The sequence below is a fragment of the Pithys albifrons genome, chromosome 11 (genome assembly GCF_047495875.1).
Source record: "Pithys albifrons albifrons isolate INPA30051 chromosome 11, PitAlb_v1, whole genome shotgun sequence".
Lineage (NCBI taxonomy): Eukaryota > Metazoa > Chordata > Aves > Passeriformes > Thamnophilidae > Pithys > Pithys albifrons.
In genome coordinates, this window is record NC_092468.1 from 3,731,299 (window position 1) to 3,755,751 (window position 24,453).

The 24,453-nt window shown below is 57.7% G+C and overlaps 1 protein-coding gene across 6 annotated transcripts; it reads right to left on the reverse strand.

Moving 5' to 3' along the window:
• Positions 1–167: 167 nt before the first annotated feature.
• On the reverse strand, positions 168–23,581 carry SNED1 (sushi, nidogen and EGF like domains 1). Of its 6 annotated transcripts, none has more exons than XM_071566002.1 (33): positions 23,168–23,581; positions 19,869–20,156; positions 19,257–19,397; positions 18,232–18,394; positions 17,194–17,319; positions 16,958–17,071; positions 16,112–16,225; positions 15,755–15,868; positions 15,516–15,632; positions 15,118–15,243; positions 14,744–14,848; positions 14,195–14,308; positions 13,945–14,061; positions 12,963–13,079; positions 12,768–12,860; positions 12,424–12,537; positions 12,170–12,343; positions 11,889–12,002; positions 10,894–11,007; positions 10,364–10,477; positions 10,169–10,282; positions 9,298–9,594; positions 7,054–7,237; positions 6,855–6,967; positions 6,083–6,361; positions 5,354–5,498; positions 4,992–5,074; positions 4,128–4,214; positions 3,812–3,928; positions 3,262–3,352; positions 2,595–2,678; positions 2,359–2,397; positions 168–1,999 (listed from the first exon to the last, which is right to left on the reverse strand). In XM_071566002.1, exons 1-32 carry the CDS (start codon positions 23,369–23,371, stop codon positions 2,361–2,363), a joined length of 4,314 nt encoding a protein of 1,437 aa, XP_071422103.1. In that variant the 5' UTR covers positions 23,372–23,581; the 3' UTR covers positions 168–1,999; positions 2,359–2,360. The 6 variants fall into 6 exon arrangements, with proteins under 6 accessions (XP_071422103.1, XP_071422106.1, XP_071422102.1 ...); XM_071566005.1 differs by having other exon boundaries at positions 9,298–9,360; positions 12,768–12,884; XM_071566001.1 differs by having other exon boundaries at positions 3,262–3,349; positions 12,768–12,884.
• Between the last annotated feature and the right edge of the window lie 872 nt (positions 23,582–24,453).

Here is a 24,453-nt window from a genome sequence, read left to right on the forward strand (position 1 = left end):
TCTGTGTTAACACACTCCTAGTGGTAATAGCAGAAACGCCTTTCAATTTTTTGGAAACCATTACTGGCTTTGAGTTGTGGGGAAGAAAAGTAAAAAACCCCACTTGAATTGGTTCCTGAGGAGGAGCCAAGCCTGGGCAGGAATCATTGACCAATTTTAAGAAAATCCAATTTCCATAAAGTGTTTTTATTTAAAAAACAAACAAACAAAAAAAACACCACAAAAAAAACCCCCAACCCTAATTTATTTCCAAGGCTGCATTACATACTTTGCTGGCTGTGGGGTGGGAGGCAGGGGGCTGCTATGCCCAGCTGGCAGAGGGGCAGGGCTTCTTGGGGCTGTAGGGACAGGCCTTGTGGAAACAAGGACTGTCTCAGGGCAGGGCCACCTCTACCCCTGCAGCCCATGCCAGCACTGACCTCGTGGCTGACAGGGCAGGGGTGCAAAAGCTTTCTGACCATGGCCTCAAACCCTCCTGTCCTTACATGGAAGAGGTCTGGGTTTCCCCTTGCCCTGCTCTTCCCAGGGGAGATGGCTGGCTGCTTCTCCTGGGGCTGTGCTTGCCAGGTAGCTGGAGCAGGACCAGCCAGCCTTGGAGGAAAATGAGGCATGTCTCTCTTGTGGGAGGAGAGAGAGGCACTGCAGGAGGGCAGCATCATGCAGCCCAGCAGGCTGTGGCTTTACATTGCCCCTGCCCCTCACCTCTGCAGCTGTTCCTCCAGGCTGAGCACTATTACATTGCTCTCAGGAGGCAGACAGTGATGCCAGGGGCACTGAAACTCCTGGGCCTGTCCTGCTCCCAAACCACCTTCCCAGCTGCTGCTGGAGACATATGTCTGAGCAACAGAGCTGGGTGATGCTGGGTGGGAGGGGAGAGCCTCCCCACTGGGCTAACCCCACACTGCTGGGGACATAACGCTCTATACCATAACTGCGATATATCTCTGGTATGTATTAATTTATAATATACACTGTGTATGTTAATACACAAATCTATGTTTAACTAGTGCTGTCATACAAACTCACAAAAACTAGGAACATTTCTAAGCTACTCTCTTGCTTTGCCTGCCCTGCTGCAGTGCTGGATGCTGGTCCTCTCCTTCCCAACAGGCTCCACAGCGCTGGTGCCACAGAGAAGGCTGGGGGCAGCAGAGGGGAATGACACGTGGGGCTGGCACTGGCACCAACCCAGGGGGAGGACATGTGGGGCTGGCACTGTCACCAAGCCTCTGCTGTGCCCTGTGTTGACGTGGGGGCAGTTACAACAAGTGTGTTGGCACTGGCATGCTTCAGCTGACAGCCTTCACCTAGAGATCACTTTTTAAATTCTTTCTAGGTACTCTCTCTTGGTTTCTGAGCTGGAAATTTGGTTAAAACCAGGGACTGTTTACAAAGCAAAGAAAAAAAGGCGGGCAGAAGAAGCTACGTAAGTTTCCCCTACCAGAGCAGAGGAAACAGGAATGTGCCTCCATTGCCAGTGCTCGCCTCGCTGCTTGGAGCTGCTCACCATTTTTAAATCATCTAGAGAGGTTGGAACATCTCCGAGCAGATTTTTGGGGGCCATGTTTCAGTTGATGGCTAAGGCTTTTTGCTCTGCATGAAACTGTTTTATTTGAGGGTTATAGGTAAATTTATAACCTTGGATTATGAAAACAGGTTGGTGCAGATGCTGTTGGCAAGTTGCAGGGCTGATCCCTGAGTGGACCAGGGAGCCTGTTGCTTGTGCAGAGTGGCTGGGGGGGCACTGGTGCTCAGCTCCTCGGGGGCAGAGAGGCGGCTGGAGGGAGGCAAACCAGCAAAGGCAGTGCTGGGCTGGCAGGGGGAAGGGAGCACTGCCCAGTCTGCTGATGCAGCTGCCTTACAGGCTGGAGAAGAGGGAGAGGCTAACACCAGGCAGAAAGGTTCCCCTGCTGTGTTCAACCCAGTGAGCAGATCTGATCTTCCTGGTGTTCAAAAAGCCCTTAAATGTGGAAAGATGAAGCTTCTACTGCTTTAAACCCTGTGGAGGAGCAGGAGGAAAATTGAGCTGGTGTGCAGAGTTCCCAAAGAGTCCCACAGCTGCCTCTTCCCACCCTGTGCTGGGAGAAGGGGACCTGCCCTCTCCAGGGCTCCAACCTTTATCTGGCCCTTTCCGTGCAGGAATCTGTTGTTCATGTTGCTGCAGAGCCAGAGGGAAGCAGAGCATTCCCTTCTGCTTCCCCATCCCAGACACAACCAAGAGCCCTCAGCCACAATCCCTCCATCCCCTCAACACAGCAGGCGTGAGCTGGGGCTGTGCCCTGGCCTCCACCCTTCCTGCTCTGCAGCTCCCTGTACAAGAACTGCCCATGGCTGAGGAGGGCTGGAGCAGGTACTTACTTCTATGGCTTCTTCAGTGTGTGACTGTTGCTTGGTTTTCTGGAAAGGAAGAGAGGAGAGCACCATCAGCCCTGCACCCCTCAGACACTGCTCACAGCACTGGCATCCAAGCTTTGATTATGCCTGCACCCCTCTCCTAGCCCACCACAGCCTGAGTGGGGCTGGGGGCCACCTGCATCTCCCTGTTCAGGGTGATGGGAAGGCTGGCATGCTCAGCGTGCTGCTGTTGACTGTACCTGCTGGTTGTCCTCTCAGAACCAGTGCTCTCACAGCTCTCCTTGTAGCAGATGTCCTGGTGTACCTTGTAGACTCTCCTGTACCTGCACACACAGTGGAGGATTGACTTGTAGGGAACGACAGAGACAGATGTGCTTTTATGAGTGTGAAGGTGAAGTCTGAGTGTTTCCCTTGTTTCCTTCTAGGCTGCAGTAGCCAACTTTGGCAGGAATGGAACCTGATGTGCCCCAGGGCTGATCCCCACATGGCCAGGCCTTTTTGCCTCCATCACATGGAGGCAGAGGGCAACAGCAGAGCCTCCCATGCCCTGGGACTGCAGCAGGGCTCCCCCAGCCCTCTGGCTGTAGATGGAGAGACAGCCAGGAGCTGGGTGGGATCTGCTGCTGTTTGGGGGTCATGCACACCAAATCCAGCCTTGCTGCCATGTGGGTGGGTAACACCAGTACAGAGCTCTCACTTCAGCAACACCTTGCCCTGAAATGCAGCTGTGGGGTGGCCACAGGGGCATGACAGGCTGCTCAGCCTGTGCTGGGGAGGGGGCAGCTGCCAGCTGGGGTTGGAGATGGCCTCACTTGCTCTCCCTTCCTCAAAGCCAAGCCATGGGGAGACATCCCCAGCTCAGAGCACAGGGGAAAGAGGGGAGCACAACCTGCAGGCAGTACTCACAGGTAGTGGCAGGTGCCTCCTTGCCACACTGGGAATGACTTGGTTTCCGAGTACAGCCGCGTGCACGAGTGTGGCACCTTCTTGCAGGCTGCTTGGGGAATAGGAGAGGGGAGCTATCAGTGAGCCCTACCTGTCTGTGTGCCATGGCCAGGGGCCAGTGAGGCCTGCCTGGCTTCTCCTTGGCTGTACTGGAGGGCTGGGCTCAGAGGTGACCCACGAGGAAAAGTGGACCTCCCAGCCTCACAGTGCCTGGGCAACTCTCTGCACAAGGCAGGGGGGCCTGGCTTGCCACACAGAGGCAAAGAGCTCAGCCAGGAGTGGGGAGCAGACCTGCACTCTCACACCTCCCCAAACTGCCAAGAGCAGAGCCCAGCCCCTCTCCCAGCTGCCAGCATGGCACTGATCTCTAGTGGAGCCTGGGTGTGGTGGGAGGCTCTGGGTGCTGACAGGGTGAGCTGGGTGACCTGCATCCCAGAGAACTGATGATGGACAGCCACCAGCCTGGCATTGCAGGAGGGAGCTTGTTCCTCTGGCACAGCCTGGCACTCACCCAGCTGGCAGAGCCGGCCCTTGAACCCTGGGCGACAGGCACAGTGGTAGGACTCAGTGTTTCTGGTGCAGGTGCCTCCATTCCTGCAGGGATTCATGGAGCAGTTCTGCCCCTCTCCTGCAAAACATGCCCAGCCATCAGACCCTGGGGCCACAGCACAACCCTAACAAGCCACCCAGCATGCTGGGGTGCTCCCAGGAATTGCTGGTGGGCAGGGGCACATGCTATGCCCCCAGGGAAGGCAGGCTGGTGCTGAGCACTCTGCCTGGGGGGCCAGGGCTGGGTCCCTGCTGCTGTGGGTCTCCCCAGGACTTACTCTTGGTCTTTGCCTCACGCAGCTGCAGTGCCAGACTGTCCCGGCTGGACACCTCTGTGTTCTCCAGTTTCACTGGAGCCTCTGGCTCTGGACAACGAGAGGGTCAAATGTCACCTCCAGGCGAGAGCCAGACCCAAAGGCAGCCCCTCTGAGGGGATCCAGCCTGCCCACAGTACTGGGGCACTGGTCAGGCCTGAGGCAGTGCTTTAGCCCTTCACAGTTGGCATCGCTAGAACTGGGGTGACCCTCTCACCCCTCCTGGAAGGGTGTGGGACAGAGTCCTGCAGAGGCAGGGGCAGAGCCAGGATGTGCAGCAGGTCCAGGGCTGCCTTCAGGTGTGCCAGGCTCCTTCCCCACCCCATGGCATGGGGTTCCCAGGCCTGCTAGAGTATCTTGGGCTGGCACTTGTATCCCTGGTCTTCCGGGAATGGAAAGAAGGGGGCTAGAGCTGGACTAGTGAGGGGGTTCACACCCAGGTGCCCTCCTCGGGTGTGAGGTTGTTCTTAGCAGTGGGGACAAGGCTGCTGGGCAGGCAGGGGCTGCACTGGAGGGCTGGAGGGTCACTGCTTGGGGCCCACTGTTTCTGGCAGGGGAGTAGGGCAGCTGTGCCACAGTCAGTATAGCCTCCCATCCCAGGGTCCCTCTCTGGGCTCCCTAACTGGCTGAGTCACCCCTCTCCCCTGGCAGGGGTCTAGCAAGCAGGGCAAATATTTGCCTGCCCAGGGCTGGGTGAGAGGGCTCCACTCTCCTCTGTGGCTACCCCAGCTCTGCAGCAACCTGCCCAGCTGCCACCTCATCCTGGGGGAGCTGCAGGAGATGGCACTGGCTGACAGGAGCAGGACAGAAAGGCAACAGAGCACTTACGTGTCTTCACAGTGATAGATTTTCCCAGCACAGTGCTAAACCTGGCGCTGATCCTTCCTCTGCCATCCACCAGCTCCGTGAACCTGGGACAGGACAGCATAAGGGTACAGGGCACTGCAGGTCCTCCAGGCCTTAGGGCAGCTGGATAAAGCAGTCACTGGTGACATCAGGCTCTGTGTGAGTCCTGAGGGGGCCCTGTCTGGCTTAGGACCCCAAAGGATGGGCAAGAGGCTTCTCTCCAGCAGGAACACAGCTCAAACCTGCAGACATCTGAACATGGAATCTGGGAAAAGGCGCTGGCTCAACCCAGTGCTTGGGCTAAGTGCTAGTGGAAGAGCCAGGAGAGCCAGAGCAGTGCCTACCTGGGGGCTGGGGAGGGCTCCTCAGCTGTGTCATGGTCTGCCAGCAAGCGGAGCTCGGGCAGGAAAGCTGGCGGTAGCCTGTTGCGCAGCACCCGCGGGTGCCCAGCTTGACTCCACCGTCTCTCTGGAGCCACGTCCCTCTGCACTGCAGTCCAAAGGGTGAGGCTTAGTGGTAGGCAGCATGACCCAGCACAGCAAGCCACCTCCCAGCCAGTCCCATCATCCCATCCCATCATCCCTAGGCTGCTATTTAGTGCTGTCTGGCAACATGCAGACACTCTCCATACACTGGGGCTGAAAGTGCCCATCACCAAGCTGTAGCTCTCTGCACCTGGCCCTTCTTCGCTAACAGGAGCAGCATCCTGTGACTCCCATCTGTCTTCACAGTGGACCTGTATCCTCTCCTCACAGCCTGCTGCAGACACCCAGTGCTGGGGCAGCAAGGGCTCATCACTCTGTTGGTCAACTGGTTTCCCCCCACAGCCTGCTTCCCTGTCATCCCACTGCCTCCCTTGGGCTGCAGCACTTGTTACCCCCCACAGTCTGCTCCCCTGTCATCCCACTGCCTCCCTTGGGCTGCAGCACTTGTTACCCCCCACAGTCTGCTCCCCTGTCATCCCACTGCCTCCCTTGGGCTGCAGCACTTGTTACCCCCCCCAGTCTGCTCCCCTGTCATCCCACTGCCTCCCTTGTGCTGCAGCAGTACAGCAGAGACCCACAAGCACTCACACGTGGTGATGTAGAGGTGGGCAGGCTCGCTGTGCACCTGGCCTTGCTCTGTGTTCTGCACAGCCGTCACGGACAGGTGGTACCGCTGCCCAGGCAGCAGGTCCCGCACCGTGTAGGACACAAGTTTCCCATTAGGCACGTAGCGACTCTTGACACTCTGAGCAGTGGTGACGTTGATGATGTACCCTGCCATGGTGCCAGCAGGCGGCTGCTCCCACACCATGGACACTGAAGTGGCGCTGACACGTGAAGTGGTGAGGTTTTGCGGGGGGAGAGGCCCTGTGACAGGCAGGGGGTGGGAAAGAAAGTGGTCAGAGCTGGCCACCACCCCATTTGCTCACATCACCTTACAAGTGTGCCCAGGGCCCCAGCTTGCCTGGCACTGCCCTGGCCAGCCCTAAGCTCTGCTTCAGCCATGGAATGCACTGGGAGGGGATGTGCAGCACTGGGGCTCTGACAAGACAGGCAGAGCCTCACTGCACCCTGGCACACAGGTCTGCTCTCGCCCTCTGGCTGTTGGACAGCAGGGGATGAATCTGGCACATGTGGGTGCTACACAGGGCTGAGCTCATGCTGGGCCCAGACAGCGAACAACATTTGGCAGGGGAAGACGTGCTGCTGCATTTCCTGCCCTTCCCAGGGCTGCCTGCACACCTCCTGCCTGCTGTGCTGGCCAGACAGCCTGGCAGCTCCCACACCTTCCCCGCCTCACAGCCTTCCTGCCAAGCCCCTGTGCCTGCCAAGCCAGGGTGGGAAAGGCAGCCCCACTCACTCGTCCACACATGAAAAGGGGCTGTGGACAGGCTCTCTGAGGGGTGGTCTTCTGTCCCCAGGCCGCTCAGTGTGGTGACATGGACAATGTATCTCTCTCCTGGCTGCAGGTCCCTGTGGAAGAGAAAGGTAGAGTGGGAAGGGGTAAGCAGGGCAGCCTGGGGGGCCAACACCCTGGCACCCACCACTGCCCCACTCACAGGAAGGTGTACTTGGCCACACTGCTGTTCAGCTCCACGGTGCGGCCTGCCAGGTCCCCCAGCTGGTGGATGGAGACCCTCACCCTACTGACAGTGGAGTGCTGGAGCTGGTGGAGAGCCCACTGCACCGTGATGGCACTCGCTGTCACATTTGTGATCTCAAAGCCTTCCACCGGACGCGGTCCTGGCCGGAGCAAGTGCAGAGGGCTGTGGTCATTATCAGTCACCCCATTCCTTCCCCATGTGCCCTCCAGGGGGGCCCTGCCTACACCTCTGCATCAGCTTCCCCAGTGGAGCTGCTCAGTGTCACCTGTCCCACTGAACTCATGCTCTCCTACCCTCACTGCCTCAAGGGACGCCAGAGGCACATTCATCTGCCTGCCCAAGGGCTTTGTGTCACCTTGAGGCACCCCTGAGGCTGTCCCACTATGGCCCCAGCCCCCCACCACAAGCTCTAAAGTACCCAGCTCATAGTACCCAGGCCTGGCCTTAATCATAGAATCACCAAGGCTGGAAGGTCATCCAGTCCAACCATCCACCCACCACTACCACAGTAACCTCTAAACCACATCACCCAGCGCCAGATTCAGACACCTCTGGAACACCTCCAGGGATGGTGACTCTACCACCTCCCTGGACAATCTATTCCAATGCCTGACCACTCTAACAGTGAATTTTTTTTTCTAATATCTAATCTGAATTTCCCCTGCCTCAGCTCAAGGCCATTTCCTCACTGTAGGCATGGGAGACCAGCCCCCACCTCACCACAACCTCCTTTCTGGGAGTTGTAGAGAGTAACGAGGTCCCCTGCTGAGTTTCATCGTTGAGACTAACAAACCCAGCGCCAGACATGTTTTCTAGACCCTTCACAAGCCTTTTTGACCTTCTCTGGGTATGCTCCAACACCTCACTGTCCTTTTTGAAGTGAAGGGGCCAAAACTAAATGCAGTGCAGCCTCACCGATGCTGAGTACAGGGGGATGATCACTGCCCTAGTCCTGCTGACTACACTATTGCTGACACATGCCAAGATGCCATTGGCCTCCTGGGCACACTGTTGGGTCATACTGAGCCAGCTGTCAACCAGCACCTCCAACTCCCTTCCTGCTGAGCAGCTCTCAAGCTGCTCCTCCCCAAGCCTGAAGCACTGCAGGGGCTTGTTGTGACCCAAGTGCAGGACCCGATATTTGGTCGTGCTGAACATCATGCAGTTGTCCTCAGCCCATTGATCGAGTCTGTCCAGATCTTTCTGCAGAGCCTTCCTACCCTCCAGCAGATCAACACTCCCACCCAAACTGGTGTCATCTGCAAATCTGCTGAGGGGTCACTCAATCCCCATGCCTAGATTATCAATAAAGATGTTAAACAGGACCTGCCCCAAAACTGAGCCCTGAGGAACGCTGCTAGTTGACTGTTAAGCCCATGGCACACTTCAGAGGGCCACTCCAAACCTGGCTCCTGCTGACCAACCAGCATCCAGCCCTGGCTTGAGGCCCCACAAAATGCTGTGCCCAGCACCATGCTGCCATCTCCTCCCTGTGCTTCACTCAGTCTCAGTCTGCTGTGGAGGATATGGCTCACAGGTCCACCACCATCCTCCTCTCCCAAGGACATCTTTCTTAAGTCTAATTCCCTCCATCCTGCTTGCCCTTGATTTATGCAACTGCCTGCCCTAGAAAGCGGGATCACAGCTGCTCTGCCTGTCCATGCCCTAGTGGCATCACTGTGCCCTTTCCCTCTGCCCACGAAGTAGAGGACCCTGCCAGCCTCTGCCCTCACATGTCCCCACACCGACCCCGGCAGCACAGCAGGGTGACTTGCCCATGGGGCTTGTTGGTAGAAATCACCCAAGTCCTGCTGCCCACCCTGGCTGAGGACTTCTCCACCCCAGCCAAGCAGCACTAGGGGTCCATGCCACCCTGGGCACAGTGACCAGGAGAAGCACAGCCTAACCCTGATAAACAGGATCCAGAAGCAGTCCCCACTGCCAGCTCCCTTACAGCCCCTGGGCAGGGTGAGCCACAGGGGATTGGTCCCCTTTTACTCACAGCAAAGAGAACAGGGATTCTCCGTGCCAACCACTTTCCAGAGGCCCCCGGCTGGATTTTAGGATCTACACCAGCAAACCCACCAGGTTTGACACCACGCTGGAGCTGGCAGCAGGCTGGAGGTGGCAGCACAAGCCCTGGCACCTGCAGGGGCTGCACGTGCTCACGACCACGATCCCCCCAGGGACGCTACTCACTAGTGCGCGTGGTGAGCATGACGGGCCTGCTGATATCATTCTTGTTGTTCACGTTGCGTTTGACTGAAAAGACAGAAATATTGTAGGCTCTGCCGGAGGTTAGTGCCCGCAATTGGTGGGCAGAACGACTTCGGTCCACAAAATCTGTCCTGCGGTAAGAGCCGTCGAGGGATACGTACGTCACGGCGTAGCCGTCAATGAGTTGCCTGGCGGCTGTGTCCTCAGGTGGGTGCCAAGAAATCAACACACCAGTGTCCTCCACCCTTTCCACCTTTAATGAGGTTGGTGGCAGCAATTCTTCAGGGTGTGAGCAAAAGCAAAGGGGAAAGGTAATGCCATGAATCTTTAGAGACTAGAACCCGGCAGCGAGTGGCAGAGCAGCAGCAATGAAGGACAGGGCTGTTACTGTCTCCCTTGGCATGGCTGGCAGGGGCTCTGTGGGTGCAGGCCATCCCTGGTACGGTAGGCTAAGAGAAGCCAGGGTGCTGGGAGCACTCCCTGGCATCACTAGCGGCCAAGCACTTGCCACTGTGGGACAGGGCAAGGGGTCCTGGGGAGGCCAGTGCCAAGAGGCCTCCGTTGGATGCCTCAGCCTCCCCACCTGAGGGCATCTGAGGGATGGCATTGCTGCAGGGGAAACTTGCCCCCAGCATCTCGGTGCCAAGCCTGGCAGCTGTGGCAGTGACTCAGCATGCCAGCACCCACCCACGGCATTGGTGGGGCACTGGCTGCCCTGCCAAGGCGAGCCCCAGCCCTGCCCGCCTCCAGGAGTGCTGCTGGTCCCAGACGTTGAGCCCCTTGAGGGCGATGCACTGCCAGGCTGGCGTCAAGCCCCACACCACGTCCTGGTAGGGCTGCCGAGGGCCTTTACCTTTTTCACAGCTCTTGCCTGTGTAGCTGACTTTGCAGGTGCAGCTGTAGGTACCATTGCTGGGCAGGCAGTAGCCTCTGCTCCCGCAGGGGCTGGAGAAGCACGGGTCACTGGCTGTGGGAGAGGTGCCAGGGTCAGCAGTGTCAGCAGTGCCACTAGCCCTGCAGCTGCCCTGAGCTGCCCTGCCTGCCTCACCTATTTCACAGTGGTAGCCAAAGAAACCCTCCAGGCACACGCAGAGGTAGGAGCCCCTGTAGCTTTCACATTCCCCTCCATTTCGGCAAGGGTCCGACTCACAGGCGTCCACTTCTGGAGGTGGGAGGAGGCTGGCAGTGAGGAAGGGCCCTGGCATGCCAGCAGGCTGCTCCCAGGAGTGACAGACTCCCGAGGGGGAAGCTGGGCAGATGTGCAGCCCAGGGTTTGGCACAGCTGGATTGGACACTGAATCCCTTTCAAGCACCATGGTGGGCACATCCCTTCACACAGGTGCAACACATTGGAAAGGGGGTCTATAACTGGCAGACATCTCATTCCTTGCTCCTTCCCCATCAGAGCAGTTTCAGCTCTACCCCCAAAACCACAGGCAAGGAGGTGCAACAGGGAGTGCCCAGGTGATGGCTTGGGGTCAAGGTGTCCAAGACAGGGACCTGGCTTGATACTGGCCCTGCTCATGTCCCAGTGCCAAGAGCCCAGCCTCACATGACTCGGGAAGGGAGAGTCCCTACCTGTCTCACACTGGGTCCCCAGGAAGCCCTCAGGACAGTCGCAAGCAAAGGACCCAGGGAGGTCCTGGCAGGTCCCGCTGTTCTTGCAGGGCTCTGACTGGCACTCATCAATATCTGGGGACCAGCAGGAGGAAAAGCACCAGCTCAGCACTCAGACGGATGGCTGGGGACAGGAGCTCAGAGAGGCAGTGCTTCTCTCCTAGGGCATGGACCCTCCCCATAACACTTGGGTCCCCAAGCTCAGTGGCCAGGAACATCCCTGCTCCTGGATGTCCACTGCCTCACACCTGCCCCTGCCACAGGCAGGTGGCATGAGGACACTCCCTGAGGGACATCTGGGGACAATTGGCAGTGTGGGGCTGTGCCAAGAGACCCCATTGAAAGCCTGTGGCATGTCCCTTCATCTAATTCCTGACAGGTAGCCCACCTTCTCCCACCACTGACCTCTGCCAGGCCTCAGGGAGCTGAGCTGGAGCCACCTGCCAGAATCCCACCACCCACTATGCATCCCCTTCCACCAGCACCCACATGCAACACAACCATAAGCTTACATGGGAGCACAGCCAAATATGTGTGACCTCAAGCTGCTTTTCTCCCCTCTTTGTGGCCGAGAGCTTTGGAGCAACACAGGGAACTTCCCATCCAGATCTCAAGATCTGGGGCTTCTCTCCTTGGGCTAAATATGTGTCAGGAGAAGTCATTGCCCTGCCAGCAACAGAGATGCCCACACAGCATCTATTAGCAGGGGACACAGCACTCATGCCCCCACAGCCCTGCCTGCTCCCCTGCCCAACCAGGATCACGGCCTCTGCTGGAAAATCTCACAGCTGTCTGGAAGCCCTGGAGAGGAGCCCTTGCCTCAGGCTGATCCAAGTGCACACAACCACAGCTTGCCTAGCTCCCGGCCATGGAGTTTGCAACCACTGGGGTTTCCCAAGGGCTGGGGGCAAAGAAGGGATTGACAGTCCTGGAGCATGCTTGGCACAGCCTCTTACCCAGCTCGCAGTGGTGCCCAGTGTAACCTGGCTCACACAGGCACAGGAACGCAGCAACGTAGTCCTTGCACTGGCCACCATTCAGACAGGGGTGGGACTGGCACTCATCAATCTCTGCAGGCATTTGGGCCAGGGAGAGACAAGGCAACAGATGTGAGCACAGGGCAGGGGTCTCTGGTGGGGCAGGGGACAACTGGACTACATGTTCATGGGGTCACCGAACCACAGCTGTGACCACAGCCCACTGGAACGGTGAATCAGGGCTTGTCAGCACTCCTCACCATCACATTCGGGGGGGTCACTCCAGACACCTGGCATGTGGCAGACACGGGGGTGGTTGTGCTGACTGAGGGCGTAGCCCAGCTCACACTGGTATTCAGCCAGTGAGCCCACCTTGGTGGAGTTGAAAGAGGCCTGAGCGTGCTTCACATCACTGGGGATGCCACAGTCGACCTCTGGGGAGACACAGGGGATGAGTGGGGTGCCCAGAGGCATCCCAAGTCCCCAGCTGGAAGGGGAGGCTTGAGGCCCTTACCAGACTGGCAGTGCTTCCCTACATAGCCCACAGGGCAGGTGCAAACATAGTCCCCTCCGAGGTCCTCGCAGGTAGCCCCATTCTCACAGGGGCTAAGGAAGCATGGGGAGGGCACTGGAAGAAGAGCAGAGCAAAGAACAGCTGCTGCTGAGCTGGCAGAGCTCAGAAACCAGAGTCAGCCCCCTTGCCCTTCCAGCAGGGCACAAGGAAGAGTTGCAGCACTTCAAATTACAGGGAAGGGGGCTCAAAGCAAGCAGCGAGGTTCGCTTGCTGCTGCCGTGGCCGTCAGGCCCATCAATCACCCCAGGCAGCTGCCAGCACCAGCACTCCCTGCTCACACCTACCAATCTCACAGTGCCGTCCAGTGTAGCCTGGGGGACAGTCGCACTTGTACTTGCCGATGTAGTGGAAGCAGGTGCCCCCGTTCTGGCAGGGCCCTGAGGCACAGGGGTCTGGCTTACCTGGGGGCACAGGGCAGGCATGAGCCTAGCGGTCCAGCTGCCGCCTCTCCTCCCTGCAGGGGAGCTGGGGGGCCGTACCGATCTCACAGTGCTTGCCAGTGAAGCGGTAGGGGCAGGTGCAGTGGTATTCGCCATCCGCCTCCCTGCAGGTGCCCCCATTGCGGCAGGGCCCTGTGCTGCAGAGCCGAGGCTTGGCTGCAGAGAGACAGCAAAGAGGGGTGGTCACACAGAGCCACTGCCCCCCTCAGCACCCCACCAAACCTCCTGCTGCAGGAAATGAGTGCATCCTGGTCACACAGAGCCACTGCCCGCCTCAGCACCCCACCAAACCTCCTGCTGCAGGAAATGAGTGTGTCCTGGTCACAGAGAGCCACTGCCTCCTGCCAGCACCCCACCAAACCCCCTGCTGCAGGAAAGCTGAGTGTGTCCTGGTCACAGAGAGCCACTGCCTCCTGCCAGCACCCCACCAAACCCCCTGCTGCAGGAAAGCTGAGTGTGTCCTGGTCACACAGAGCCACTGCCTCCTGCCAGCACCCCACCAAACCCCCTGCTGCAGGAAAGCTGAGTGTGTCCTGGTCACACAGAGCCACTGCCTCCTGCCAGCACCCCACCAAACCCCCTGCTGCAGGAAAGCTGAGTGTGTCCTGGTCACAAAGAGCCACTGGCTCCTGCCAGCACCCCACCAAACCCCCTGCTACAGGAAAGCTGAGTGTGTCCTGAGCCCAGCAACATCACAAAAATTACACCCCCACAGATCTGTGTGCCAGGGCCTTGGGGCCCATCATGCAGGTGCATAATGTCAGAAGACAGGCAGGTGGTCCCAAGTGCAGAAGCTTAAGCACATAAAAAACTTCAACACCAATGGTGTTGTACAGGAAACAACTGGATCAGCTGCTGTGACTGTTGGGTGTCATGCAATCCTCATCTACCCTGCAGCATGGGATGGGATAACCTGCACCAACGTCCAGCTCTGCAAGCAGCTGCTCATCTCACAGAAATGTCCCAGCTCTTCTCCTACCCGCAGCCAGGTGAAGGGGCCACAGGGGCACTATGCAGGTACCTTTCTCACAGTGCGTGCCAAGGAAGCCTCCAGGACACTCACAGATGTACGAGTCATCATGAACCTTGCAGGACCCTCCGTTCAGGCAGGGCTCTGAGTCGCAGGGCGACGGCATCGCTGCAAAGCCAAACACAGGGCATTGCTGAGGACACATGGCCAGGGATACAAGGGTGGCTCCCCCACTGCTGACGGTACTCCCTGCTCACCCCCACTCCAGGGCTGCTCCCATATCCCCAGGGATAAGCCTTACTGTGGTTGGTGCCATAGTCAGTGTGGCAGACGCAGAGGTAGCTCCCGCCATACTCCATGCAGTACCCGCCATCTGGGCACTGCGTGTTCATGTTGCACGGTGTCGTGGTGACTTCTGCAAACACACAGCCAGCACAGCCTTCTTCAGCCAGTGGCAGGAGGATACAGATGGAAACAGGGGTCTCCTAACTTTGCAGGGTCCAGTGAAATGGGACAAACACTGTACCCCATGGCACAGACAGTGCAAATAGCAATGCCCAGCCTCGATGCCCAAAGAGCTTTGGAGAGGGAACACACAAAGGCTGTGACTCCCTCCACACCCACAGGAACTGGGCTGGGGCAGAGACTGGGAGAGGCACGGCTCAAGGAGGACTGATGGAGATGGAACCATTGCCATCTCACCAGGGCATGTATTTCCAAGCTCAAATTCATCGTATGCCCCAGCACTGTGCTAGGGTCAGGCATGGGCAGTGTCTCTGTTTGCCCACAGCCTGCCTGGCTCAAGCATCCCAGAGGGAGAAAACACAGTGAGCAAGAATGTTTCACCTACCGAATTCACAGAGGAGACCAAAAAACCCAGGAGGGCACTGGCAGATGGTGACATTCCCCTCCAGACAACTGCCCCCATTGCGACACTCACAGCCCTCCGAGAACTCTATGAGAGAGGAGATGGGAGCTTTCCAGGACCTCTACTGCTTGTACAGCTGGAACAGACAAGCAGCCTTGCCACATGCCATCCACGGGGCAAGCTCAGGTGGGCAGCAGCCCCGAGGCCCCCAGACATCCAGGCACAGCCTCAATCAAGAGGACAAACCCACTGTTCTGAACAGGCCCTCTGGAGCTGCCACTTCTCCCTTTCAGGAGCATGAAGGCTCCTTTTGAGATCCTGAACCACACTAGCAAGACCCCTTGGTTGGTACTCACGGTCTCGACAGTCCTGCCCAGTGTAACCGTCCTGGCACTCGCAGACGTAGCCGTGCTCAGTCTCCAGGCAGCTGCCCGCGTTTTGGCAGGGGTGGGAGAGGCAGGCACCGGGCATGCGGGGCCCACCTGTGAGGAATGGGAAGGCTGAGTTAGAGAGGTCCAGCCTGGGGCTGGAACACCCTCTGTTCTGGGGGTCCTGCTGGAGACCCCAACATGGTCAAGCAGCCCTACAGGAAGGGGTTTCCTCCTGGCAGCACCATGGACCCTCTGCACAGGCTGCCCACAAGTTACGGCAGTGCCTGTGACTGACATAGCCCCTTTGCAGCTCTTTGCCCCTTCCCTGGGCTCCCCTGACTGCAGTGCCGATGCCAGGCTGGTTGAGGCACAACCCCACTCACCATACTGGCAGTTGTTGCCATAATAACCCGGGGAGCAAGTGCAGATATAGCGGCCAGGACGGATGTAGTTGCAGGTCTGCCGGTTCTGGCAGCTCCGGTCCTCACAGGAAGACGAATCTGGGAAGGGGAAAGCAAGGGAGTGAGTGATGAGCAGAGCCTGGACCTGGGAGAGGGCCACAATGGCCAGCAGAGCATAGGGGATGCAATCCCTGACATGGGGCAAGCTGGGGTACAGGCACCTGTCTCGCAGCGCTGTCCCACAAAGGGCTCCAGGCACACACAGGTGTAGTTATCGACCAGGTCAACGCAGTGCCCGCCATTCAGGCACGGGCTAGACTCACACTCATTCACCTCTGCAAGGGGAGGCCAGGAGAGATGGTCAGGTTATGTGTGGGCACAGCCAGCTCACCCAGTGTCTCCCAGCCCAGATGATGCTTGGAAGGGCGAAGGCAACAGATGGAAAAAAATCCGTGCCACTGGCAATTCCAAAGGTTCCCCTCCCAAAACCATGTCCAGGAATGAAACTGCATAGGAAAGCAGCTTGCCAAGGTGTGACAAGTCACCATTTCCACTCTGTACCTCCTCCTGCCACCCACCTGTTTGGCAGTCCACCCCTGTGTACCCTGGCTGGCACAAGCATGCTGCTGTTCCGTTCACCACCTGGCATGTCCCACCATTCTGACACACCCTGTTCTCACACGGTGATTCTGCTGCAGAGGAACAACAAAAGAAAGAGGCAGGGGACATCAACCTAGGTGCAAGACTAGCACATGGCACCCTCTACACATGCCAGGGCCAGGCAGAGACCACAGATTGGAGCCACCAATGCACCTTCTGTTAGGAGACAGTGGCCATGTCCCAAGTCATGACTGTCCCCAAAACCCTTCCTCAGGCAGCTCAGCTCTTTCATCCCCCTGCACGTCCTTGATGTCAGTGTGAAGCACTGGGCATTTCTCCCTCCCTCCCTTCCCCAAAAGTCAACTGCCTTCTTGCCAGTGGAGACAGTGGCACAGCAGCTTGCTGGGAGCCAAATGCTTTGGCAGCACTTCCACAGGCAGGTGGAGGCCAGCGGCAGAAGAAACTAGTCATCACAGACCCTGCCAGGGACTGGGAGGGTCCCTGCTGGCTTTGAAGGGTTTGCGACCAGAGCATCACCTGCAAAAGCAGGGCCTGCAAAGCTTCTGTTTGAGCACTGACCACAGGCTTTTCTCACTAAGGGCGTGGTGCTAAGAGAGTGCTGGCGGCAGGACAGTCAGCAGCAGGAAGGGCTTGTGGCCAGAGAAAAGCTTCCTTTGCCTGCAGCAAGCTGAAATCCAAGCTGGCTGTCACAATCTGCTCCAGTTCAGCAGCTACTACAGGAGCTCTGGTCTGAAGAGCCCTCCCAAGAGCAGCACTGCTCCCCAAGCCTGGGGCCTCTGCTTTTCAAGTGCCACACTGCTCACCAGTCTCACAGCTGTTGCCTCTGAAGCCTGGTGGGCACCTGCAGGTGAAGCTGCCAGCACCATTGAGGCAGGTGGCTCCATTCTGACACGGGTGGGAGAGACACTCATCCACATCTGAAAGAGAGCCCCAGATGGGGACAGGAGCTCAGGACAGGGACACTGCAGTGACAGACAGACTGCCAGCATGCAGCAGTGACACCAGGAGCAAGACCTGCTCCCTGCAGCAAAGCACTCACCAACATGGCACCTCTTCCCAGTAAAGCCAGCCAGGCAGGAGCAGGTGTAGGAGGGGTTCCCTGTGATGCAGTCCTCAATACACTTCCCCCCATTCAGACAAGGCCGCAGTGTCAGGCAGACAGAGGCTGTGGGGACAGGCAGTGCCCCTCCATCAGCCCCTACCCTGACAGGGCTCATCCACTGCTATCCAGCCACACCAGTGCCAGGGTCTGTGTCTGCCCCCACACAGCTCCCTGGGGGACTCAGGGAGACCACGGGGCTGCCTGCCTGATGGGAAGGGATGGGTTTGCTCCTCAAGGGTTACCCTGAGACAGGGGAACCTCCTCCTGTGCAAGGGGGAGAGGCTGCATGTGGTTTGCCCCACTGGATCGTGGGACATGGACATGACCTCATTCATCTGGGGCAGAAGGAAAGGGGACAGGAGAGCCCACATACAGCAAAACCACCGAAAACGCAAGACAAGCAGGTAACGAGTGGGAAAACATGGTCAGGGGAGTGGGGATGAGGAACTGAAGGCCAGCAGCTCCATGGGGAATCTGTCAGACCCCTGAACCCTGGGGTGGGAAGCATGGCCCAGACCCTGACAATCTGGCCCCAGGTGGCAGGCTGGCACTCAGTAGCCCTCCACATGGCTCAGCCCAGCTTCCTGGGACTGACAGACATGTGCAGTCCCCAGGGGTGATGACCCCTTGCACCTGGTCTGGCAGCGGGCTAGTGGGGTCCTGCCTGTGTGCATCACCTCCTCCCCAGCCTCCCTCATCACTCCCCACAGGATCTTTTAATCTCAAGAGTCTTCCTCCCCTCCCCAATAGCTCTTCCAGCCCCTTCCCAGCCCAAGGGCACCCACAGGTGCCAACCCAAGCCACAGCCAGTGCTGAAGGCGGTCCCCACCATAGCTGCCTCCCCTCCCTCCCCAAAGCCCTTGGATACATCTCTTCCACCCCGTGGAGGTGGGGGTTGAGGCAAGGAAAGATGGGGCTGAAGAACAGTGTGGGGTTGGGTTGGGAGTTAAGTAAACCTAACTGCTGTCCTCTTACTTGTATTGCTGCAGCCCCCCACTTGCACCTGGGCATCATCGATTCTGAACACCCAGCGCCCGGGGATACCCACATTTGTCGTCATCTCCACGTCAGCGATGTCATCAGTGCGGGATCCAGGGATGTTGAAGTAGCGCTTTCCATCACCAGCGTTAAAACCTGCCTGGGAGGACAAAGGCAGAGGGTAAAGAGACATTACTAGTGCATGGGGGAAGGCAGCTGGAGCACCTGGACTCATCTCTCCTGCCACTCAGTGCTACTGGTGGCACTGCTTGGAGCACCTGTTCCCTTCCACATGCCACTGACCAGCACTCAGCCCTGTTCTCATGCTGGGATAACAGGGTGAAGTGGCTGCCTGACCTGCTCAGTCCCTCCCCCAGGATGCAAATCCCATCCACTTCTCTCATCTCTCCTGCCACTCAGTGCTACTGGTGGCACTGCTTGGAGCAACTGTTACCTTCCACATGCCACTGGCCAGCACTCAGCCCTGTTCTCATGCTGGGATAACAGGGTGAAGTGGCTGCCTGACCTGCTCAGTCCCTCCCCTGGGATGCAAATCCCATCCACTTCCTCTCCACCTGCAGCACCCTGCCTGCTGCAGGCTGGCAGGCAGGAAGCCAAGCACAGATCAACTGCTGGTAAATTCACACATCCAAGTGGGTACTGGGGGCTTTGCGGGTGTGGGTGTTGGCTTTTTTTCCCTTAAACACAACACACAGAGAGAAGAAATAAAAATACAAGCAAAAGGTATGCTGGCTGTGGCAGCTGCTCTTAAAGGCTGAGGTTAGGAAGGAAAAGGGACTATGAGGCAGCAGCCAAGGCAAAGACATGTGGTTTCAGACTAACAAAGCCCCCTGTATGGTCTCAGCTTTGGGAGCCAGAGCATGCACAGATTTAAGAACTCTGAAGAGGAAAAAAAAAAAAGCATGGGGAGGTTTTCCACCTCCAAAAAACCAACCAGGAGCCATGAGCTTGCAGGTCAAATGTGCTACTGAGGTGCCCTGGGGGCCATGTTTGCCACTTACCTGTGCTGCGATGCCACCAAGCCCGGCAAAGTCCCCCCCACTGCTGGCATGCATACCCGTCGTCCAGGAGATGGACTCATAGTTGAAGATGGTGAAGGAGAGCTTGCCATCCGTGATGAGGACAATCTGGAAAGTGTTTACCTGCAGCAGGGAGGGGAAGAAAGCAGTGAGGGAAGATGGACTAGTCAGAAAATACAGTGACGGAAAGAATATTCTGCAAAGAAGTGTTTCTTTGAGTCCCAGTCCTCCTTTGTGAGCAAAGGCACTTGAGTTTAATTATTTTTAATCCCAATTGGTTGTGATCACCAGCCAGAACACCTCTCTTCTCCTTCTGGGAACATGGGAAAAATAGGGGAAAATACAGATACCAAGCATCTGGAAGGCAAATGGCACTTCACTGCTGCACAAGAAGGTGGTGGCTGGGGATGTAAAGCCTCCACATGGCACAAAGAGGAGGGTTAGTATTGCCCACCACTGCTCTGTTACAGCAAGGTATTGCAATGGAGCCACTGCAGTCAACTTAGCCCTGCTAACAGCTCCATGAGTCATGTGGCAGGAGCCACACCACTGTGGAAGGCATGGAGGTGGCTGTTTTGTCCCACAGTTACTCACTGGCGAAAATGAGTTGCCCCCGAAGAAGGTGACTCGGTACCAGGTTGCGATGAAGACCCACTGTGCAGAAAATCCAGGGAACTCAGGGAAATACTGAGCAATGTCCCTGCTCGCTCTCTCCAAGATGGGCTGCTCAGTGCTCTCTCGGTAGTACACATCGCCTGCCCGCCGGTTATCCACGTCTGCCCAGAAAGCGGCAACCACACGCCGGTCCTTGGAGATGGGGAAGGCCACCGGTGTGAACTGGGAGACCTCCTTTAGGAATGAGATGATCCCGTTGTTATTTACCTATGGAGAGGGAGGAAAAGAAACAGATGGTCATGGTTGACTCCTGCTGCCAGCAGGAATCCATGTTTTAGAGGTGTTTTCCATTTCACCTTTCTCTCCCTCTCCCCTTTCCACAAATATTGGAGCGCTTCCCCTTCCTGTCCTTAGAAGCAGAGACGTGTCCCAGCACCCACAACACCCGCAGCCCCCCACCCTGGCTGCCTCTTGCCGGAGCGCAGCTGCGGGCGAGCGCCCGAACAAACCAAGCCCTGTTCTTCGGGCCAGAGGAAGGGAAACAGCTGCGAAAACTGCAGGAGCCCTGCGCTTTAAACAAACAGTGCCCAGTGCATAGGGCCAGCTCACGGCAGTGCTCTTGGCCGGGGCCAGGGGCCAAGGCTCGCTCCCTGCTCTCATAGCTCACATGCAGCCTGGGGGGCTGGGGGCTGCAGCCGGGCACCACTGTGACCCTCCTGGCATGGGGGTTGTGCCTGAGCTATGTGGGCACTGGCCCAGGATGTGGGGAGCCTCAGTGGGCAGCAATCCATCCACTGCCATGCACAGCACTCCAAAGTGAGCCAATGGGCTTGTGGTTCCCAGGTGACCAAGTGCCACCACCCCATGTAAAGCCCCCAGTGCTTCAGCAGGCTACTCTCATCAAAGTGGGGGACACCAGACCAACAGGGTGAGATACTCCAAGCTGTTTCCCAGCACTAATTAACTACAGCAGCTATGGTCCTGCAATGGTTGGCCCAGGGATGCATGGCAGAGGCTGCTCTCAGCCCAGGAAAGGAAGCTGGAAATAGTAGATGCTGCTGCCTGCACTGCTGCCTCCTGGCTTGTGGATGCAGCAGGAGTGAGGAAGAAGAAGAAATCCCCTGCCTGCCTGAACAGGCTGTGAGGAAACAGGGATCAAAGGGAAATGCTCTCACCCTGAGCTCTCAAATTCCCAGAAGGAAACCCTGCCAGGACTCTGCCACAGTGCTCATCTCAGCAGGGCAAGCAGCTCACAGCTGCTCCATTCCCCAGCCTCCAAGTGACAGTGGGACAGGCAGGAGGACACAGCCCTCAGCCAAGTTCTCCAGTGTACAATGTGTGGCTCTGGCAAGCCCCTGGGCTGCAGGGTGGGAAAGTGGGGCATAGTATAGGCAAGAAACTCTCAAGTGGAAAGAGCAGTTCTAGCACGCAGGGACAGGCAGTGGTGTCACACTCATGCACCGACAAGGAGCCAGGAGCCAGCATCCCCAGGACCCATGTGGAAGCCAGAACATCCTCATTGCAGCTGCCAGCACACCCAGGCAGGGGGGTGGGACTGGGCTGTGATGGCCTTGTGCAGCCTCCAGGGAAGGCCCCCAGTCCTCAAGGAGGGTTCCTCAGGCCCTCCATTCAAACATCAGGCAGTCAGCACTGTGACTAAGGGAAAGAGGATTCTGTTTTCCCAAAGCCTCTGTAACCCCACTGTGTCTGCAGAGGAACATTCTTCCCTTGATTAAACCAAGATGGGAGAGAACCAGAGCCAAGAAGGGCTTTTTTTGTTGTTGATGGGTTTTGTGAAAGAGGGGGTAGCTGGAGGCAGCCCTCGAGGACAGAGATTTCCAGGTGAGCCCAGCCCTGTGCCAGTCCCCCCAGACAGCAGCTCCCTGGGCAGGAGGGCCCCTGTTACATGGACTCCCATGCTGGGGGCAGGCAAGCTGGCCCTCTGCAGAGCCAGGGAGGGTCTTAGCTCAAGGGAAGGGAATGTACTGCTCTCTGACCCCTGCAGCTCCTTCAAGACCTAGAGCTGCACTGTGGATCCTGTATGGGACAACCATCATGTCAGCTGGCTTCTCCCAGCCTCTTCTATCCTCCCACAGTGGTCCCCGCCCCAAGCCCAGGTCTCTCCCATCCGATGGCAGGGCTGGCACCCTGATCAGGGGAAAAACATCACCAGACAGGACTAAGCACCGCCTGCAATGAGTCAAGGCAGCGCAACGGGACATGTGCCATCCTGCAGAATGGCACCAAGGTGATGCTCAGCCCTCTCTTCCGTCAGCTGGGTCTGAATCATCAGTCAGTCCAAAGCAAACCAGGGAGAATGGACCAGTAAGTCGAAGGATTCACTGTGCCAGGTGGAAACTGGCACGGGGAGCCCAGACCTCACTCCAGGACACAAGGCAGCACCACCCAAAAGACTCCATGGACAACAGGTACTTGGGGTTGCCCTTCTGCTGCCCTCCAGGTGGATTAGGGGCTGCAAAGGAGTAGTTTCAGGAGCCCAGTGGGCACAGGCGAGGGAGTGGAATGTGCCAAGTGGACAGCCCAAAAGGCAGGTATGTTTATTCTGCATTACACTCAGACCCCCACTACCACCCTCTCTCCAGCAAGGGCCACTAGCCAGGGATCACCATGCCAGGGCTGCAGCACACCAACTCCAAGTCCTTGCCCACCAGATGTGTTCAGATTCCTGTTGTTGGGATCCCCCAGGCTCTCACTGGGCCAGTCCCACAAGGTGTGGGTATGCAGGTATTGCTGGCTCCAGCCAGGGCTAAGTCCAGGCTCCCCATGGCAGGTGAGTGCTTTGCCCAGGATTCCTGGAACAGTGGGGCCAGGACCCTCGCTGGAGACCCCCCGACTGAACCAGGGGTCCAGCATGCTTCCCAAGCCTGGGGCCCACTGCATCGCCCTTAGCACTCTGCTAGTCCTCTGATGCTTCCAGTTAAGTGGGGACCACCTGGTGGGCCCCAAGGAAACTGATTCATCTGAGCAGGGAAGGAAGAGGGAAGGAAGAGGGAAGGAAGAGGGAAGGAAGAGGGAAGGAAGAGGGAAGGAAGAGGGAAGGAAGAGGGAAGGAAGAGGGAAGGAAGAGGGAAGGAAGAGGGAAGGAAGAGGGAAGGAAGAGGGAAGGAAGAGGGAAGGAAGAGGGAAGGAAGACAAGGAAAGAGGGAATAAGAGGGTATTGGAGGACATAAATAAGAGGGAGTGAATCGGAGGAAACAAGTGGAAGAAAATAGGAGGAAACAAATGGAAATAATGAGAAACAAGCAGAAATTACTCACATAGAGGCCGGTGTGCCCCGCACCGAAGAAGGGGAAGGGGATGGAGAGAGGCCGGAGCTCGGAGCCACCGTCGTCCTGCTTCCGCGTGGCGGCGTCGCCCTGGGCCGGCCCGAAGGGGTAGAAGTCGCCCAGCGGCACCTCACCCCCGGCCCACAGCCACTCGCCCAGGGCTACCAGCACTACCCAACCTGCCAGGACCCGCATGGCCGCCGGCAACGCCGCTCGCCTCTCACGGAGGTACCAGCCACTGCGGCATGGCGGAGAAAGAGAAGGGGAAGACAGGGCAGGGCAAGGCAAGGCAGGACAAGGCAAGCAGCTGCTGCCCGGGGAGCGGTGCCGATGCCGATGCCGGGACCGCCCGCCCGCAGCGCACCCACCGCGCGGGCCCCACCGCGATCCCGGGGCCTTCGCCGCGCTGGCCACGCCCCCTCATTTGCATAGCTCGGGCTCCGCCAGCCAATGGACGCTCGGCGCGCCGGGGGCGGGGTAGGGGGCGGGGCAGGGGGCGGGGCCCCCACGCGCAGCGTGGGAGGGAAGGAGCTCGGGGGGTTCGCGTCGGGCACCGCAGAGAGGGGTCACTGCCCATCCCCGCCCACACCTACCCGGCCAGCCCCGCGGGAAGAGCAGCCCCCACCCCAAACCACCCCCTCCATGGCCAGCCGCTCCCCCCAGCAGCGGCTCAGCAGCTGCTCCTTTAAAACAGAGGACTGGATGAGAAAAAACAGAGTAGAAGAGAAAAAAACCCCTATGAATTCCTTTTATTAGCTTTTTTTTTTTGCTCCCTCCTCTATTTTTTCTTTTTTTTTAGGTGCTAAAAATATTATCAGGAAATTCTTTTCAGGAATGCCATGTTTTAGGTTACGTTGCAGGCTCAAGGGCTTCTTTGTCTAATGGAGAGGAAAAAAAATCAAAACAAACACACCCGCCTTACATTTATCATCGGGAAATCGTTTTATTGGGAGAGGCTGAGCTCCCAGGAAGGTGGAAGACTGCCCCAGGGGAGACCCCACCAAAAGCATCATTGGTTCTGATTAATTATCAATTAATGATGGATGCTGCCTGCACCACTGTGGGCAGGTGCTTCAGTGAGGGAATCTGCTAGATTTTTTGGGGGGTCGAGGTCTTCCCCCACCTCCTGGTGCCCAACTTGTCCCACGGCAAAAGTATACAAGGTGCTGTGGGGATGTGAGGGAGAACTCCCTTCATGCCCAGAAAAAACAGGGAGGTCCATCATCTACCTCTGGTGCTGGCACAACGTGGGAATCCATTCCCAGCTCCAGAGGTTT

Bases quoted from the DNA above. Each gene is read 5' to 3' on its own strand.
- SNED1 (XM_071566000.1), bottom strand. From the start codon at position 23,371: ATGCGGGTCCTGGCAGGTTGGGTAGTGCTGGTAGCCCTGGGCGAGTGG. The intron at 14,849-15,117 runs GTGAGTACCAAC...CCTCTCTCATAG, and splicing joins TGGGCAGGACTGTCGAGACC to AGTTCTCGGAGGGCTGTGAG. The intron at 6,968-7,053 runs GTGAGTGGGGCA...TCTCTTCCACAG, and splicing joins GTGGCCAAGTACACCTTCCT to GGACCTGCAGCCAGGAGAGA.